Source organism: Elephas maximus, chromosome 1, assembly GCF_024166365.1.
Source record: "Elephas maximus indicus isolate mEleMax1 chromosome 1, mEleMax1 primary haplotype, whole genome shotgun sequence".
Lineage (NCBI taxonomy): Eukaryota > Metazoa > Chordata > Mammalia > Proboscidea > Elephantidae > Elephas > Elephas maximus.
Window position 1 is genome coordinate 35220816 of NC_064819.1, and position 20984 is coordinate 35241799.

The 20984-nt window shown below is 40.9% G+C and overlaps 1 protein-coding gene across 1 annotated transcript in view; it reads right to left on the bottom strand.

The window, feature by feature from the left end:
• USP13 (ubiquitin specific peptidase 13) overlaps positions 1-20984 on the bottom strand; it is a 150403-nt gene that overhangs the window by 88353 nt on the left and 41066 nt on the right. The window contains exons 3-4 of the mRNA XM_049881750.1: positions 7532-7592; positions 3313-3434 (exon numbers count right to left, since the gene is read on the bottom strand). Coding sequence (XP_049737707.1) covers positions 3313-3434; positions 7532-7592 — 183 coding nt within the window. The remainder of the gene's footprint in view (positions 1-3312; positions 3435-7531; positions 7593-20984) is intronic.

Here is a 20984-nt window from a genome sequence, read left to right on the forward strand (position 1 = left end):
TAGTGTTTTCAGCAAATCATCTAAAGTTACTTAAAGCCCCTTTTTTGTGGGTCGTAGCTGAAGGTCAGGATCCACCATCCTATAATTACACTATGAATTATTCTTTCCTGGATTTGTTACCTGGAGTGGGGTAAAGAAACCTTGGTGCTAGTCCTGGCTCTACCCCAAGTCTCTGTAAGCCTCAAGTTCAGTGATGTGCTGGAGCCTGCCCAAACTGGCTCACAAGAGCCAATTTTTAAATTTTAATAAATTTTTCAAGCCATTATTAAAAATTAAATTATATAAAATTACAAAAAAATATATTTTTTTAAAAGATAATACCCAAAAGTCATCACTTCCTAATTATTTTACTCTATCATACTATTATTATGTGCTCTTGAGGTTATTTACTTTTTTTATTTTGTTGTTGAGAATACACACAGCAAAACATACAGCACTTCAACTATTTCTGCATGTACAATTCAGTGACATTGATTACATTCTTTGAGTTATGCAACCATTCTCATCTTCCTTTTCTGAGTTGTTTGTCCCCATTAACACACACTAACCACCCCCTAAGGTTCCTATCTAATCTTTCCAGTTGTTGGTGTCAATTTGATCCCGTGTAGATAGTTCTTAAAAAAGCATAATGGTTCATCTGGAGCAACAGAAGAAGAATGAGAGTAACAAACAGGAGGAGGAAATGGAATGTGTGGTTAATTGCCTCCATGAACAACTGCCCCCTTTGCCAGGAGACCAGAAGTGGGTGGTGCCCAACTACCATTACTGAATGTTTTGATCAGAGATTCCATAGAAGAATTCTGACGAAAAGGGGGAACATGCAGAACAGAACTTCAAATCTCATGGACTCCAGACTTCCTGAGCCACACAGAGAGGATGAACCCCTGAAACTATTGCCCTAAGATAATCTTTAAACCATAAACCAAAAATATTCCCTGAAGTCTTCTTAAAACCAAATAACAGTTTAGCTTAACTAGTAAAAAAGGTCTCCCTTGAGCATTATGCTCTTTTAAGAACTACCTTTATGGGATTAGGAAACCCTGGTGGCGTAGTGGCTAAGTGCTACAGCTGCTAACCAAAGGGTCAGCAGTTCAAATCTGCCAGGCACTCCTTGGAAACTCTATGGGGCAGTTCTACTCTGTCCTATAGGGTCACTATGAGTCAGAATTGACTCGACGGCAGTGGGTTTGGTTTTACATGGGATCAAATTGACAACAGTAACTCGAAAGATTAGATAGGAACTTTATAGGCAGTGACTTTATGTTAACGGGGAAAACAACTCAGAAAAGAAGGGTGAGAATGGCTGCACAACTCAAAGAATGCAATCAATGTCACTGAATTGTACATGGAGAAACTGTTCAAAAATAAAAAGAATGCTGGCAGATTGTAATAAATGTAACTAACGTCACTGAATGATTTGTGTGGAAATTGCAAAATGGGAAGCTAACTTGGTATGTAAACTTTCTTCAAAAGCTCAACAAAATATTATTAAAAAAAAAGAGCATAATGTTCAAGGCAGACATTTTTTACTCAACACGATATATTCAGAACTAAAAAAGTTCTGTTAAGCTTAATAATTAGAAGAGCTTCAATAGATAAATACCCAAAATTTTCATTTCTATGAGCTTATATTTATTTATAAAGCAGTTCAGATGCAAAAAAAGACAGAAGAGTAGAAACCTAGTCCCTAATGACCTGGGCACCCCAAATACAAATGTGCCCTCTTGTCAGGGGCAAGTGAGCAGGTACCCACAGATACAGAGCCATACAGCAACTCTGGAACCTAGGCACCTGGCTCTGGTGCTAGCAGAGTTTGAGAAGGGAAGACATGAACTAGGATGTCTAAACTCAATTGACCCTGATCCCACTGCCATCTGGGGCCAGACTCTGAGGAGTCAGGGTGTGCATGGAGTGGAAAAAAGAAAAGGATGGAATGAAGGAGGCGATACAGGAAATGAGGAGAGTAGGAAAAATGATTAGGTTCCATGTTGCCATTGTTAGCTGCTATCGAGTCAGCTCCAGATTTATGAAGACCCCATATACAACGGAATAAAATGCCTCCCAGTCGTGCACCATCCCCATGATCGGTTGGAGCTCTGACCATTGTGGTTTTTTGGCTGACATTAGGAAGCAGATCGTCAGGTCTTTCTTCCCAGTCTGTCTTAGTCTGAAGGCTCTGATGAAACCTGTTGAGCATCATAAAAGCACACAAGCCTCCAATGACAGGTGGGTGGTGGCTGCACATGAGGTGCACTGGCCAGGAATCAAACCTGAGTCTCCCATACAGAAGGTGAGAATTCTACCACTGAACCACCGCCACTTTTAGGGTCCCCATAGGTACTCTGTGCCCACTTACAGGTGCAAGAATCAGAGTAAAAGAGGATTTGGTTTCAAGTTATTTGGGAAGATTAAAGTTCCTCCACAAAAACAAATTGGAAAGGAAAAGGAAGAAAAGGGAAGGAGAAAAACTCACCACTAAAAGCCTAAAACCTAGAAAGTACATGGTCTTAGTCCACGTGAGGAGCAATCTAAAAAGTGAGCTCACATTACCACAGAGCTCCTGCAGACGGGTGATCTGTAAACGTCTGGTTCTTTTTCTAATCTTGTTTTGCTGTTGTTTCAACAATGGTCTTTTATTTTTCCCAAGAAAATCTTACATAAGCAGTCAACGTATAGAAGAGATAAAAAGATACAGTTGTCCTGCTGATACAAGACAGCCCCTCTGTAGCAGCCCCACAAACTCAGCTGCACAGTTTGAAAATCTAAGGACAGACTGTGATCCAGGCCATCCTGGAGGGCAGCAGCAGGAGCAATAAAGCCCAGACAGGGCTGGGAAGTAACAGGCAGCCAAGGGCAGGTAAGGTCCACGCTACTGAAACGTCACCCTGCAGGACCCTCCCCACAGGAGAGAAGGGAGGTGCTCACTTTGATGCTCCCTGTTATCATCTTCTCTCACGCCTCCCCACCCCCGCCGCAGAGCGCACACACCCCACACGCACACCACGCGCGAGCACGCCACACACATCACACGCACACACCACGCGCGCACGCACACCGCGCGCGTACAACACACACACCACACGCACGCACACCACGCGCGCACACCACACACACTACACGCACACACCACACACACTACACGCACACACCACACGTGCACACACCCCACAGGCACACACGCCACACGTACACACCACACGCGCACACGCCACGCTCACACACATCGCGCACACACACCACACGCACACCACGCGCGCACACACCTGACACAGAGTCACACGCATCTAGCTAGCAGGGTGCACACTCACTGACCAAGGCTGGTAACTCCTCAATATTGGGTAGTGCTATTTCATAGTGGTCTGGGAATATAACGAGTTTGGCTTCGTCTTCATAATCATAATCATCGCTATTCAAATCATCATCAGTATCTAGATCTGAGGAGAAAACAAAAAGAACAAGAAGTGAGGAAAGTGATATTCCACTCTAAGGCAGCACTCACTAGGAAAACCAGAAATCCACAAGGATTTACAATGAATTGCCTCCTCTGTCGTGAGTCCATCCGACCCACACCAGGAGTCAAGGCCTTTCCACCTTAATGAGTTATGAATACTTACTTCTACTGACAGATGTCATATCACAAAGCCCTATGGTTAAAATAAACAAGTGTGCTAGATAATTCCATTTTTAAAAGTTGTAAAGGAATAGATTGTGATTTGTCTGGTACCTGGCCCTTGATTTCACCAGAATGGGTTGGGATGTTTTTTACAACAGTGTAAAATGGACTCCAGAACTTAATGTTGCTTTGGGCCAGTCACAAACTTACTAAGTTTTAGTCCCCTCATTTGTAGCACAAAGAAAATAATACACAGTTTATATGGGCTTAGGTAAGAAATTGTATGTTCATGGATAGGAAGACTTAACATAGTAAAAATGTCTATTCTACCAAAAGCCATCTACATATACAATGCACTTCTGATCCAAATTCCAATGACATTTTTTAATGTGATGGAGAAACAAATAGCCAACTTCATATGGAAGGGAAAGAAGCCCCCGATAAGTAAACACCATAATGTAATCATGTTGTCCTCAGGCTGCGGAGAATTCTCTGTAAGAAACGGGAGCTCCTCTAGCCTTTCATCAAGTCTTTGTCTCTTTGCTTGGCTAATCCCTGGCAAAGGTTAGGTGAAGGCTCAAGGAAATGTCTTGTCACAATATTTACATGGACATCTCAGCCGCACTTTCACACAGATGCCGGCATCCCAAATTGTGTTTATATATTCATATGTTTGATGTACACACAAACAGGTACACAAACATACAAATATGGCTCTGTAGACAGAAGAAAGTTATTTTACTGCACAGAGCAGTTGCCTGAGAACTGAAGGATCTGCATTCTGTTATTACCTTTTTGTGTGCCTCCAACCAAAACTCTAGTATCTTTTTGGGTAAGCTCTGCTCTTGGAATCTCAAAGGTCAACTTTCAGGAAAAAAGGAGATACAGCTAAGACTCAACCCAAACATGCTAATAAAAGATTCTAATTATATGTTTTTCTAAGAATCAAAGGTGCCAAAATACAGAACCAAACAACACTCTTAGACAGCAATGAGGTTAATTTGAGAAAAGCAACCTTAAAGACGATTCCAAGAGTTATGCTAAAAGTGTGGGCTACACTTGGACTATAAGCATTCAGTGAGAATGGTGTGTCAACTCACTGGTATATTATTTAAATGGTATTTATTTAGACTATGTAGAAACATGGAAATGTTTAATGTTAAAAAATACAAAATTTATGTTCATTGTAAAAACAGATTTGTAAAAGTTATATTCATAGACAAGAACTAGGAAGAAACCTGAACAAATAAAAATAGTGAGTGGGTGAATTTTTCTCTATTCTTAAAAAATTCTTTATTATAGATGTAATATTGTATATATAACAATACTAAGTAACCAAAGCACAAATCTTTTGTTCGTATGTTCAGATATGTTTCATTACAGGTATCATCTAAGTGTCTCTTTTCCACAGAAAATATACACACTTAATGTTAATTCAAATCTCGTTGCTGTTGTTATTAGGTGCCGCCAAGTAGGTTCCGGCTCATACTGACCCCATGAACAACACAATGAAACACTGCCCAGTCCTGTGCCATCCTCAATCTTTGCTACGCTTGAACCCATTGTTGCATCCACTATGTCAATTCATCTCATTGAGAGTCTACCTCTTTTTCACTGATCCTCTGCTTTACCAAGTGTGATGTCCTTTTCCAGGGACTGGTCCCTCCTGATAATATGTCCAAAGTATGTGAGACGAAGTCTAGCCATCTTCCCTTCTAAGGAATATTCTGGATGTACTTTTCTCCAGACAGATTTGTTCATTTTTCTGGCAGTCCAACACTTTGAAGAGGTCCTTTGCCACAGATTTGCCCAACGTAATGCATCTTTTGAGTTCCTGACAGCTGTTTCCATGGGTGTTGATTGTGGATCCAAGTAAAATGAAATCCTTGACAACTTCAGTGTTCTCTTTGTTTGTCATGATGTTGCTTATTGGTCCAGTTGTGAGGATTTTTGTTGTCTTTATGTTGAGCTGTAATCCATACTGAAGGCTATGGTCCTTGATCTTCATCAGTAAGTGCTTCAAGTCCTCTTCACTTTCAGCAGACAAGGTTGTGTCATCTGCATATCACAGGTTGTTAACGAGTCTTCCACCAATCTTGATGCCCTGTTCTTCATATGGTCCAGCTTCTCGGATTATTTGCTCAGCATACAGGTTGAATAGGTATGGTGAAAGGATACAGCCCTGATGGATACCTTTCCTGACTTTAAACCACGCAAATAAGCCATATAAAGAAAAACATGAGCTGAAAATTAGGAGAGAAGACGTCAAGGTCAAGTCCAGTCCAGAATAACTGAAGGAAATTCATTTTTGTGACTATTTTCAATGGTTTTACTTTTCAAATAACTAATGTGTCTTTTTATTTTGAAAGTAACATTATGTTTGTTGTAGGAGAAAACTTTAAAACAGATAAGCAAAAGGAAGACAATAACAATCACTTCAATTCTACCACCAAGAAATAGCTAATATTAACAACTGGAGTACATTTTTCCAGGCTCTTCCAGTCTCCAGATATATAAATAATATAGAGAGATTTATAGATAGAGATCTATAGATACACACATACATACACCAAACCTGTTGCCATTGAGTTGATTCTGACTCATAACGACCCTATAGGACAGAGTAAAACTGCCCCATAGGGTTTCCAAGGAGCGGGTGGCAGATTTGAACTACCAACCTTTTGGTTAGCAGCCAAGCTCTTAACCACTACACCACCAGGGCTCCCACACATACAAATACATATACAAATACAAATATATATACATATATATGTGTACGTATAAATATTTTTTACCAAAGTAAACTCATAAAATGCAAATAATTTTTAAATTTCCTTTCAAACAATAATCTCAAGTATTTAGGGATATAAACCACTTAAACGTACTTGGTCAAATATTATGAAACCAATTCTTCTCCTGCGAAAACTATATCAGATGTTTAATAGGATAAGTTAATACTCATTTGCATATGCAAAACTGGCTCTACTGAATGAGAGAAAAAAAATCACTAGGCAAATGTCACAATAATAATTACTGCAAGCAAGACCCACTGATGGATGCTAAAATTAGTGGGCAAAGCTTTGAGGAGAAACAAGATACCAGAATAGTCTCAAAGTATCACCTCCAAGACAGTTATTAATTACACTGTAACGTTACCATGGAGAAACCCAGCACACAGTTAAAAGTATCACCACTATGAAGACAGAGCCACATCACCTGCCCCGATACCATGCACTGAGAAGGGCGCATTACCTCTGTGACATTCTTGCCATTAATACTTAACCTCACGGTTATCACAATAAAACGTCAGGCAAACCGAACTTGAGATGTATTCCACAAAATAATTGACCAGAACTTTTCAAGAGTGCCCCAATTATTAAAGAAAAGAAAGACTGAAGAAGTATCACAGGCTGGAACAGACTATAGACACATGGTAACTAAATGCAATGTGAGATCCTGGATTGGATCCTGGAACAGAAACAGAGCATTAGTGGGAAAAAATGACAAAATATGAAGACTGTAGTTTAGCTAATTAAAAAAAAAAAAAAGACACTGGCTCTGTTTTAAAGGCAACAACAACAAAAAAGACCAGAAGCAGAATCACAATTACTCTCCAGTCCCTACAAGTGTAACCACTCCAAAACGCTCAACCCAACGGAGAAATGGGTGTTAAGAACACCCGTCACCACTAAGTCAACAGTGAAATCAGACAATCTAGGTTTTAATTTGTTCCTCTCATCCTTAAACTGTGGAGTAATAAGCAACATATTACTCCAAATCAAACATATAAGAGGGAGCAGTAAGGCAGGGAAGCAGAGAGAGAGGGAGGGAGGAGGGAAGGGAGGGAGGGAGGGAGGGAGGGAGGGAGGGAGGGAGGGAGGGAGGAAATCTGGGTGAAATACTTATTATTTACATTACCTAAAAAAATCTTGGAATTCCTTCTTTTTGGTAAAGCTCCACCAGATGCCCCTCTTACCTTCTGAAAAGGAAACAGGAGATTGTTAAAATGCAGCCTATGGAATAAACAATACTAGGGTGGGGGGTATTCTCGGAGATTCCCAGTTTTTATAAAAGGCCAAGGGGAAATATTCAACCTGGACAAGACAGTCTAGGATAAACAGGAACTTGACCTGGGTCATGAAGGTAGGTGAAGGGCAATGCTATTTTGTTCCACCTGATCATTTTACCAACTATAAAAGCACTTCTGGAAAGGGAAGTGAGGAGTCAAAGATCAAGGCAAATTAGATGCTTCAACTTCCAATCAGCGTGTGCTCCCAGGAGGGCTGGCATCCACCCCGATGATGCCACAACTGAGGAAGGAGAATCACAGCTCAAGGAGGTAAAGATCTTGTTCCCTTGCTTACCCACTGGGTCCCTGTACTCGGCCCCAGGTGTGCTCAACAATTATTACTGAAAGACTGAATAACTATCAGCAAATATGCACTTATACTCTGATTAATTAAACTTAAGTCTAACCTTTATAAACATTTTGGAGCACCAACAGATGACTATGTTTGCCACCCTAAGCTTCACATATTTTTCTACCCCTGGTGGAAGTCCCTAGCAGCAATGAAATAAATGCCCATTAAACAGTTACATAGGAGTCATTCATTACCTTTCTGATGCTCACACAAAAAATTTTAATCTCAAATAGGATAATAATTTTTATTTCAAAGGGATCTAAAACTATATCTCCACCCTTTACATATTTTCAGTTATTAGAGAGAGTTTTCAGCATACTGCAGCATGTCCTAAGTCTCCTTTCCTACCTTTTAGTATTTGACATCAAAGGCTGACTCACCTTTGTGACTCTCACATTAAGTTTTTATAGCTTCTACTATAGGTTTGTACACCTACTCCTCACTTACCGACTATCTCATTATCCGACATTTTGCATTTACGGCAATAGTAAAAAATCCACTACCAGACTATTTTGTGCATTAACGACATACGTCTGGCAGTAACAAACACCGAGGTGCGAGGTGAGAGTAATGCTGGCTGTGATGGTTAAGGTTATGTGTCAACTTGCTTGAGCCATGATTCTCAGTGGTTTGGCAGTTATGTAATAGTTTCATTATGATTGAGTTAATGGTATACCAGTCACTTTTTATGCTTCTGGACCTCAGAGGTAAGGCCTTATTCCAGTTCTAACGCATTTAGTATCAAGATGGGTCCCTTCTGAAATGCATAAAGCTCAGCATACTGGAGTGGGAGTAGGTTGAGCATTCTATTAGGTGATGCTTCTGGGATATGTTAATTTTATAAATTGGCCTTTTTTTCCTTTATTTCTGTGAAATAGGACTTGCAAACATAACTATGGTTTTCCTGTATGATAGTTATGGAGCCCTGAGGAGTTTATTTTGGTTTTTCTGCATCCTATAAAACCAGAGTTTCCTCCATGTAATTTAATGGAAAGGCACCTACAATAAAGTACCAGAACATATTTCTCAAAATCCATATTCCCAAACAAAAATTTAAATACACTCAATTAGTAAGCATGCATTTCAATACTGAAAACACAGGCCATCAAAAAAGAAAAAAATTAAGGAGAAAAAACGTAATAACGAAAGGGGTAATGATGTAATCTGGCAGTTGTTACGTAATGATGTAGTCATCCTCAACTTTTACCTAACGCCAATTTTCTCATAATGATCTGGTCTTTAGAACCTACACCGATAAGTGAGGAGTGGGTGTAATTCACATCTTAGGAACGTGAAAATTACAGAACCCTTCAGCTCAGAAGGAGCCCTGCTGGTGCCGTGGTTAAGCACTCAGCTGCTAAATGAAAGATCAGCAGTTCAAACCCACCAGCTGCTCCACAGGAGAAAGATGTGGCAGTCTGCTTCTGTAACGATCACAGCTTTGGAAACCCTATGGGGCAGTTCTACTCTGTCCTACACGGTTGCTATGAATCAGAGTTGACTCAACGGCAGTGGGTTTTTTGGGAGCTTTTTTAGCTCAAAAACCTATGCCTCCAAATACTAATGGTAATGCATATTTCTCTTAATCCTACTCTTCCATGGTCCCAGAGCCTCTGTCCCCTCCTTTCCATGTGTCTGCCTCAAAAAAGGATTAAATAAAGCCTGTACTAAAGGCCCACTTAATCTATGTTTAACAGTCTTGGAAATCACTTGAAATTTCTTTAAGGAAGTTTGTGCCATCCTTTTAATAGCTCCAATCTCACTGCCCTTTTCAGTACTGCAAGATGGTGAAGGGAGAAAGTAGGAGAGAGGCTTTATAAGACTTGCTGGAAAATGAGGCTCTCGCTGATGGTGGTATTCACACCTTACACTTGGATTAGATCCATTTCCATTTGGGGGATTGGAAACTACGTCTTTCTTCCAAAGAACACCAGCTCTGCTTCTACACCAGTCAACACTAGAAATCAACAGAGCTGAAGCACTGGAACTCCTTGTCCCAGCAAACAAGACTGTGCCCCTGTGTCAGGCTCTGTGCCAGAGCTTAGTACGAAGGGAAAGAAGACACTTTCCATCTCTGGAGGAGCTCACCAGCATAGCAGGGAAACATATACGTAAACAAACAGCACAATATATTTTGGAGAGTGTTAAGAGAGGGTCAAAAAAGATACAATCAAAAGGAAGAAATGATCAATTCATCTGCACAAGGGGAAAGGAAGCTTGTCAGGTAAGAAAAGCAACAGTCCTGGCACATTGCAGGTACCAGTAAATATGTGTTGGATGGATGGGTAGATGGACAGAGGGAGGGATGGTAGGAAGGAGGGAGGGAGGGAGGGAGGGAGGGAGGGAGGGAGGGAGGGAGGGAGGGAGGGAGGGAGGGAGGGAGGGAGGGAGGGAGGGAGGGGCGGATGGGTGAATGGGTGGATGGGTGGGTGAATGGGTGGATGGGTGTGTGGATGGGTGGATGGGTGGATGGGTGGATGGATGGGTGGATGGGTGGATGGATGGATGGATGGGTGGATGGATGGATGGATGGATATCCCTGACCACCGGGGACACATAAAAAATATGTAGTAGTGAGGCAAGGCCAAGACAGCTGACTAGGTAGAAGCTACCCCGGATCCCTCTTGCAACAAAGACTCGGAAAAACAAGTGAATCGATCACATACATGACAATCTACGAACCCTGACCATCAAACACAGATCTAAAGAGTTGACCTGAGTGACAGGGGAGTGAAAAGCTGTGCCCTGAAGCAGCGACAGCCTCTGGAACCGGCTTCCTGCGCCATAGCCTTGAGCCCTCGCCGTTCCCTGGTGCCAAGTGGCGGGGTTGATTGCGGCTTGCTGAGGCGGGGCAGGCATGGGACACAGCCCTAACCCCAATCCCCTGGGGTAACCTCGGTAGAAACTCAGCCAGTGCAAGAAGGCTGCACACTGACGTGGCTAATGAAAGAATGAGCAACCACGGAGAAGGAGCAACTGTTTTCGGAGCCTGAAGCCAGCATCCCAGTCAGAAAACCTCGGCGCCGGGCTTTGGACTGGGCGCTGCGGAGCTGAGCATGGCTTCCTGAGACAGCGCAAACACGGGACGTAGCCCTAGCGCCCCGAAGTGACCTCAGGGGAAGCCCAGCCAGCGCATGCAAGCAGCACAGCAGCGCGGCTGACCGAAGGAGAAGTCACCGGGAGCCAGGGACTGCTTTTGGAGCCTGGAGTGCGGCGTCCCAGCTGGGGAACCTTGGCGCTGGGCTTTGGACTGGGAGCGGAGGAGCTGACCACAGCTTCTAAGACAGCACAAGCACCACACGGGATGTGGGCCTGACCCTAGGGGGCAATCTCGACCCAGCCAGCGCACACAGGCTACACGTCCCTCGGGAATCTCAGATAAAACAGTCATAACCGAGCAAGATAAGTAACTTTGTCTATATTGCTGGGCGCTACTCTCTCCTATCTATCTGATCCCTCCACTCCCTGCCCCTGGTGGCTTCATTAACATTGGAATTTGCTGGGCCAGGGAGTGAAGTGCTCTGCGGGTTTTTTTTTCTTTTCTTTTCCTAATCCATTCTCCTGGCCTGAGAGAAGCAGCTACAAAAAACCCAGGGACGAAAAATCCTTCCCTGGCTTCCCTAAACTGGAATAAAAATACAGAACCAGCTCCAGCCAAGCATATGAGATCCAGTCTTTGGCTTTCATCCCTACAGGGAACAAGGTGACTATTATAATGCAAAGGTAATTCTGATAGAGATCTGACTGTAATTGTTTTCGCGGATCACTGGAAAGACAAGTTTTCCAGGTCTGATATCTCTACCTATTAAACAGAGCCCTCACTGATCCACAACAGGGAACTGAGGGCTGAAGCTCCACCCAAACCATCTAGCCACCTGCCAAAGGGGTCTGAGGATACTGACACCTACCAATCTTTAGAGGTACATGCATTGGGTGCTGAAGGTACAGCTGCAGAGCCCACCCAACAAAGTGCTTTAAGAATAAAGACACACCTACCACATTGGCACGTGGGGGAAGGCTGTCAGCATCCTGCCACCCCTGGAGTGTGACCCCCTGCTGCTACTAGAATCTGGTGCACACAACTATCACCATTACTCCTCTAAGTGAATAGGTGACAGTCTACACCACACACTTGGTGACCCAAAATCAGAACACCTAAGCTGATTCTATTCAAGAATAGTGAGTGGACTCTTAGGCTTATATATTGGGTAACAGCCCAAACCAGCTGGTAATAGGACATAAGTGATTCAAAGGCTACAACAATCAAGACAGCGCAATCTAGTGGCCCACCTGAGTATATTGAAAGAAAACAAAACAAGATAAGACTCAGTGAGCAAATACAAAATAAATCATTATAATACCTTATAGATGGCTTGGAGACAGCAGTCAATATCAAACCACATAAAGAAGCAGACCATGATTGCTTCTACAATTCCCCAAATTAAAGAATCAAAATCCTTCCCAAATGAAGATACAATCCTGGAATTGCAAGATGCAGAATATAAAAAACTAATTTACAGAATGCTTCAAGACATCAGGGATGACCTCAGAAATGAAATAAGGCAATCTACAGAAAAAGCCAAGGAACACACTGATAAAGCAGTTGAAGAAATCAAAAAGATTATTCAAGAACATAGTGGAAAAATTAATAAGCTGCAAGAATCCATAGAAAGACAGCATTCAGAAATCCAAAAGATTAACAGTAAAATTACAGAATTAGACAACTCAGTAGGAAGTCAGAGGAGCAGAATCGAGCAATTGGAATGCAGAGTGGGGGAGCTGGAGGATAAGGCAATTGACACCAATTAATTGAAGAAAAATCAGATAAAAGCATTTTAAAAAATGAAGAAACCCTAAGAATCATGTGGGACTCTATCAAGAAGAATAACTTGGGTGTGATTGGAGTTCCAGAACAGGGAAGGATAACAGAAAATACAGAGAAAATAGTTGAAGATCTGTTGGCAGAAAATTTCCCTGGCATCATGAAAGACGAAAGGATATCTATTCAAGATTCTCATTGAACCCCATATAAGATTGATCCAAAAAGAAAATCACCAAGGCATATTATCACCAAACTTGCCAAAACCAAAGATAAAGAGAAAAATTTAAAAGCAGCCAGAGATAAAAGAAAAGTCTCCTACAAAGGAGAATGAATAAGTTCACACTACACAGCAGAACCCATGCAGTCAAGAAGGCAATGGGATGACATATATAGAGCACTGAAGGAGAAAAACTGCCAGCCAAGGATCATATATCCAGCAAAACTCTCTCTCAAATATGAAGGTGAAATTAAAACATTTACAGATAAACACAAGCTTAGAGAATTTGCAAAAACCAAACCAAAGCTACAAGAATTACTAAAGGAAATTGTTTGGTCAGAAAATCAATAATTTCAGATACCAACACAACACAAGGTCACAGGACAGAACATCCTGATATCAACTCAAATAGGGAAACCACAAAAACAAATTAAGATTAATTTGAAAAAAAGAAAAAATGCTCAAAACAGCGAATCATTGAAGTCATTATGTAAAAGATCACAATAATCAAAAAGAGGGACTAAATACAGGAGGCATAGATCTTCCATATGGAGAGGAAAACAGGGCAATATAGGACGATACAAGTTAGGTTTTTACTTAGAAAAATAGGGGTAAATATTAAGGTAACCACAAAGAGGTCTAACAATTCCATACTTCAAAAGAAAAACCAAGAAAAACATAATGACTCAGCAAACATAAATTCAACTACTATGAAAATGAGGAACACACAATTTACAAAGAAAAACGTCTCAGCACAAAAAAGTAAGTGGAAAAATGAAATTGTCAACAACACACACAAAAAGGCATCAGAATGACAACACTAAACTCATACTTATCTATAATTACACTGAATGTAAATGGACTAAATGCACCAATAAAGAGACAGAGAGTCTCAAACTGGATAAAGAAACACGATCTGTCTATATGCTGCCTAAAAGAGACACACCTTAGACTTAGAGACACAGACAAACTAAAACTCAAAGGATGGAAAAAAAATATATCAAGCAAACAACAATCAAAAAAGAGCAGGAGTGGCAATATTAATTTCTGACAAAATAGACTTTAAAGTTAAATCCACCACAAAGGATGAAGAAGGACACTACATAATGATTAAAGGGACAATTGACCAGGAAGATATAACCATATTAAATATTTATGCACCCAATGACAGGGCTGCAAGATACATAAAACAAACTTTAACAGAATTGAAAAGTGAGATAGACACCTCCACAATTATAGTAGGAGACTTCCACAAACCACTTTCAGAGAAGGATAGGACTTCCAGTAAGCTCAATAGAGACGAAGAAGACCTAATTGCTACAATCTACCAACTTGACCTCATAGACTTATACAGAACACTCCACCCAACAGCTACAAAGTATACATTTTTTTCTAGTGCACATGGAACATTCCCTAGAATAGATCACATATTAGGTCATAAAATAAAGCTTTGCAGAATCCAAAACATCGAAATATTACAAAGCATCTTCTCAGACCACAAGGCCATAAAAGTAGAAATCAACAGAAAAATCAGGGAAAAGAAATGAAATACTTGGAAACTGAACAATAATAGCCTGCTCAAAAAAGACTGGGTTATAGAAGACATTAAGGAGGGAATAAAGAAATTCATAGAATGCAACGAGAATTAAAATACTTCCTATCAAAACCTCTGGGACAGCAAAAGCAGTGCTCAGAGGTCAATTTATATCGATAAATGCACACATACATAAAGAAGAAAGAGCCAAAATCAGAGAACTGTCCCTACAACTTGAACAAATAGACAGCGAGCAACAAAAGAATCCATGAGGCACCAGAAGAAAACAAATAATAAAAATTAGAGCTGAACTAAATGAATTAGAGAACGGAAAAACAATTGAAAGAATTAACAAAGCCAAAAGCTGGTTCTTTGAAAAAATTAACAAAATTGATAAACTATTGACCAGACTTACTAAAGAAATACAGGAAAGGAAACAAATAACCCGAATAAGAAATGAGATGGGCCATATCACAACACACCCAACTGAAATTAAAAGAATCATATCAGATTATTATGAAAAATTGTACTCTAACAAATTTGCAAACCTAGAAGAAATGGATGAATTCCTAGAAAAAACACTACCTACCTAAACTAACACAATCAGAAGTAGAACAACTAAATAGACCCATAACAAAAAAACAGATTGATAAGGTCATCAAAAAACTCCCAACAAAAAAAACCCCTGGTCCGGACGGCTTCACTGCAGAGTTCTACCGAACTTTCGGAGAAGAGTTAACACCACTACTACTAAAGGTATTTCAAAGCATAGAAAATGATGGAATACTACCCAACTCATTCTATGAAGCCAGCATATCCCTGATACCAAAACCAGGTAAAGACATCACAAAAAAAGAAAATTATAGACCTATATCCCTAATGAACATAGCTGCAAAAATCCTCAACAAAATTCTAGCCAATAAAATTCAACAACATATAAAAAAATAATCCACCACGACCAAGTGGGATTTATACCAGGTATGCAAGGTTGGTTCAATATTAGAAAAACCATTAATGTAATCCACCATATAAATCAAACAAAAGACAAAAACCACATGATCTTATCAATTGATGCAGAAAAGGCATTTGACAGAGTCCAACACCCATTCATGACAAAAACTCTCAGCAAAATAGGAACTGAAGGAAAATTCTTCAACATAATAAAGGGCATCTATACTTTTTTTTTTTTTTATACAAAGCCAACAGCCAACATCATTCTAAATGGGGAGATCCTGAAAGCATTTCCCTTGAGAACGGGAACCAGACAAGGATGCCCTTTATCACCGCTCTTATTCAACACTGTGCTAGAGGTCTTAGCCAGAGCAATTAGCCTAGACAAAGAAATAAAGGGCATCCAGATTGGCAAGGAAGAAGTAAAAGTATCTCTATTTGCAGATGACATGATCTTATACACAGAAAACCCTAAGGAATCCTGCAGAAAACTACTGAAACTAATAGAAGAGTTTGGCAGAGTTTCAGGTTACAAGATAAACATACAAAAATCACTTGGACTCCTCTACATCAACAAAAAGAACATCGAAGAGGAAATCACCAAATCAATACCATTCACAGTAGCCCCCAAGAAAATAAAATACTTAGGAATAAATCTTACCAAGGATGTAAAAGACCTATACAAAGAAAACTACAAGGTCCTAGTGCAAGAAACTAAAAAGGACCTACTTAAGTGGAAAAACATACCTTGCTCATGGATAGGAAGACTTAACATAGTAAAAATGTCTATTCTACCAAAAGCCATCTATACATATGACGCACTTTCGATCCAAATTCCAATGACATTTTTAAATGTGATGGAGAAACAAGTAGCCAACTTCATATGGAAGAGAAAGAAGCCCCAGATAAGTAAAGCATTTACTGAAAAAGAAGAAGAAAGTGGGAGGCCTCACTCTACCTGATTTTAGAACATATTATACAGCCACAGTAGTCAAAACAGCCTGGTACTGGTACAACAACGGGCACACAGACCCAGATATAAATCCACCCACCTATAAGCAGCTGATATTTGACAAAGGCCCAGTGTCAGTTAATTGGGGAAAAGGTACTCTTTTTAACAAATGATGCTGGCATAAGTGGATATCCATTTGTGAAAAAATGAAACAGGACGCATACTTCACACCATGCACGAAAACTAACTCCAAGTGGATCAATGACCTAAACATAAAGACTAAAATGATAAAGATCATGGAATTAAAAATAGGGATGTTAGGAGCATAAACACAAGGCATAAACAGAAGACAAAACGTTATTAAAAATGATGAAGAGAAACCAGATAACTGGGAGCTCCTAAAAATCAAACACCTACGCTCATCTAAACACTTCACCAAAAGAGTAAAAAGACCACCTACAGATTGGGAAAAAAATTTTCAGCTATGACATCTCCGACCAGCGCCTGATCTCTAAAATCTATATGATTCTGTTAAAACTCAACCACAAAAAGACAAACAACCCAATCAAGAAGTGGGCAAAGGATATGAACACACACTTCACTAAAGAAGATATGCAGGCAGCTAACAGATACATGAGAAAATGCTCTCGATCATTAGCCATTAGAGAAATGCAAATTAAAACTATGAAGAGATTCCATCTCTCTCCAACAAGGCTGGCATTAATCCAAAAAACACAAAATAATAAATGTTGGAGAGGCTGCCGAGAGATTGGAACTCTTATACACTGCTGGTGGGAATGTAAAATGGTACAACCACTTTGGAAATCTATCTGGCGTTTCCTTAAAAAGTTAGAAATAGAACTACCATACAACCCAGAAATCCCACTCCTCAGAATATATCCTGGAGAAATAAGAGCCTTTACACGAACAGATATATGCACACTCATGTTTATTGCAGCACTGTTTACAATAGCAAAAAGTTGGAAGCAACCAAGGTGTCCATCAACAGATGAATGGTTAAATAAATTATGGTATATTCACACAATGGAATACTACGCATCGATAAAGAACAGTGATGAATCTGTGAAACATTTCATAACATGGAGGAACCTGGAAGGCATTATGCTGAGTGAAATTAGATGCAAAAGGACAAATATTGTATAAGACCACTATTAGAAGATCTTGAGAAACAGTTTAAACTGAGAAGAACACATACTTTTGCGGTTACGAGAGGGGAGAGGGAGGGAGGGTGGGAAAGGGTTATTTGCTGATTAGTTAATAGAAAAGAACTGCTTTAGGTGAAGAGAAGGACAATACTCAATACAGGGAAGGTCAGCTCAACTGGACTGGACCAAAAGCAAAGAAGTTTCCGGGATAAACTGAATGCTTCAAAGGTCAGCGGAGCAAGGGCAGGGGTTTGGTGACTATGGCTTAAGGGGACATCTAAGTCAATCGGCAAAATAAATTCTATTAAGAAAACATTCTGCATCCCACTTTGAAGTGTGGCGAGTGGGGTCTTAAATGCTAACAAGCAGCCATCTAAGATGCATCAATTGGTCTCAACCCACCTGGAGCAAAGGAGAATGAAGAACACCAAGGTCACGAGATAATTATGAGCCCAAGAGACAGAAAGGGCCACATGAACTAGAGACTTACATCATCCTGAGACCAGAAGAACTAGATGGTGCCCGGCCACAACCGATGACTGCCCTGACAGGGAGCACAACAGAGAACCTCTGAGGGAGCAGGAGAACAGTAGGATGCAGACCCCAAATTCTCATAAAAAGACCAGACTTGATGGTCTGACTAAGACTAGAAGAATCCCGGCGGTCATGGTCCCCAAACCTTCTGTTGGCCCAGGATAGGAACCATTCCCGAAGACAACTCATCAGACATGGAATGGACTGGACAATGGGTTGGAGAGAGACGCTGATGAAGAGTGAGCTACTTGTATCTGGTGGACACTTGAGACTGTGTTGTCATCTCCTGTCTGGAGGGGAGATGGGAGGGTAGAGAGGGTTAGAAACTGGCAAAATGGTCATGAAAGGAGAGACTGGAAGGAGGGAGCGGGGTGACTCATTTGGGGAAGAGTAAATGGGAGTATGTAGTAAAGTATGTATATAAGTTTATATGTGAGAGACTGACTTGATTTGTAAACTTTCACTTAGAGCACAATAAAAATTATTTAAAAAAAAATATGTGGCAGTACAACAGGTAAAAGAAGTCTAGAGGTAGAAGTAGAACAGTCCAGATGGAGAAAACAGCATGTGCAAAGGCACAAAATCACAGTGGGTTCCAGGAAGGAGAGCAGGTTTGCTATGGCTGAAGCACAAAGCTTGTGGAGTAAAAGTGAGGGTTAGAAAGACTGCATGGGTCCAGACCATGGAGGGCCTTGTAATCATTGGCAAAAGAGTTTGAACTTCATCCTGCCACAAAGGGAGAGACATCAGAGACTCAAGCTTCAGTGTGCCACAGGGTTACAGGCATCTGGAAAGATCACTCTGGGTGCAGGGTGAAGACTAGGAAGAGACAGCAAGTTTGAAAGAGGAGAGATTAGTCACTAAGCTACAGCACTATTTCTTTTAAGGGATAATGAGCACTCAGACAAGAATAGCACCAATGGAGAGGACAGGATGAACTTCAGAACTATTTGGAAAGCCCAGGTGACAGGACTTAGTCAGCAAACAGACATGGAAGGAAAGCAGAGTCCAAAGGATGTCTAGGTCTCTGGAATCCAAGGGAGAAAACAATTTTGAGAAAGAGGTTAATTAGTTCAGCCCGGGCATATTGAGCTTGAGTTACCCATGAGATGTCCAAGCAGAAAAATCCAAGGCAGAGTTGGATGGTCAGATCTTAGCTCTGGGAAGAGATGAATTTGGAGGTCATCAGCTTAGAGATAGAGGTTAAAAAGGATATGGACGACACTGATGACGAAGAACCGCTTCCAGAGAAAGAAGAGAGGATGGTCAAATAACCATCCCAGAAAATGCCAATATTTAAGAAGTAAATGGAGAAAGAGATGCTAGTGACAGAATCAAAGAAGGAGCAGTCTGAAGACAGAAGGAAAGCCAAGAAAGAATGATGCCGAAGGAACCAAGGGAGGAAAATTTCTAAAAGAAAAGCAATTTCAAATACCCAAAAAGTCAAGTAAAATCAAAACTGAACCATATATCCACTACGTGTGATAACTAGGAGCTCTCTGGCACCCTTGGCAGTCTTAGTGGACTGGCAGGAAGATAGATCAGAATGCAATGCTGAACCTTAAAGGAAAGTGTAGTAGAAACGATGAAAACAGAAAATCTCTTCAAGAAGCTTTAATTGGAGGGTGAAACGACTGAAGGAACATGCATTAGAGGATAGTTTTGTGGCAGGTTCTTTTTTTAAGGTGGGAGAGAATAAGCAGGAGAGGGAGAAGCTGGAGATATAAGAAGGGGTGGAGTTAATGAGGAGAAAGGCCAGGCAATCTACTTCCAAGAGTCTGCCAATGAACACCCTGCAGATCATAACTGTCCAATCCACAGCTGATCACGGGGATGGCACAAGACCAGGCGGATTTAGTTCCATTGTGCATGGCGTCGCTGTAAGTCAGGGCCAACTGACGGCAGTTAAAAACAATAACAGAGTTAGCCAAGGAGCAAGTTTCTGGAGACAGGAGAAACAGGACCATGAGGACAGAGGAACACAGCCTCCTGCTGAGATGGGGTGGGGGGAAAGTGGATGTAGATGCTGATGAGTTTCCAGTAGGCAAGAAAGAAGTGAAGTGATTTCCTGTCCGGGGTCCCTGTTTTCTCTGTAAAGTACAAGATAAAATAGTTTCTTTGAGTAGCCGCTCATGGGAGTGGGAGTATAGACTAGAAGGTTTGCTGGGCAATGAGAGGCCCCAGCAGAAGGCGGAAGGAACACCTGGAATATGACAGAGTCCCAAACCACATGGTAAAGGAGGGTTGTAGTCCATGCGTGGAAGCAGAGGATGATGTTAATGCATTGACTGGTTGGTGTTCTGTAGGATAGTTAAAGAGGCAAGAGAGCATATGCGTCAGTTGAGGGTAGTGTTAAAAGAATGTTTAAAGTAATGAATCTTGAGGTGAAAAAGCAGAGTGGAAGTGGCGCACTGGACAAGTCACGGGCCTGAAGTCCTTGAGGAGGAAGAAGAAGAGGCAGAAATGGAATGAAATGGGGTGAAAGAGCTAAAACAAGAGGGGTTGTAGTCAGAGTGAAATATTTAGCTTAACATCTCAGAGAGAGAGCTGAGTGAACAAGATTACCATCATTCTACAATTCTGCCTCTAAGTTTGTGATGCTGAGCAAGACATTTCAACTCTCTAGGTCCCAGTTTCATTTATTTTCTAGTTTCCTAAAAACTCCATCACTTTACACTAAGACATATGGACAAACTGAATTTCATAAGAATTGCTATGTATCACCTAACAGAATAGTGAATGTAAACCACATATTAGGCCAACATTAAAATGTT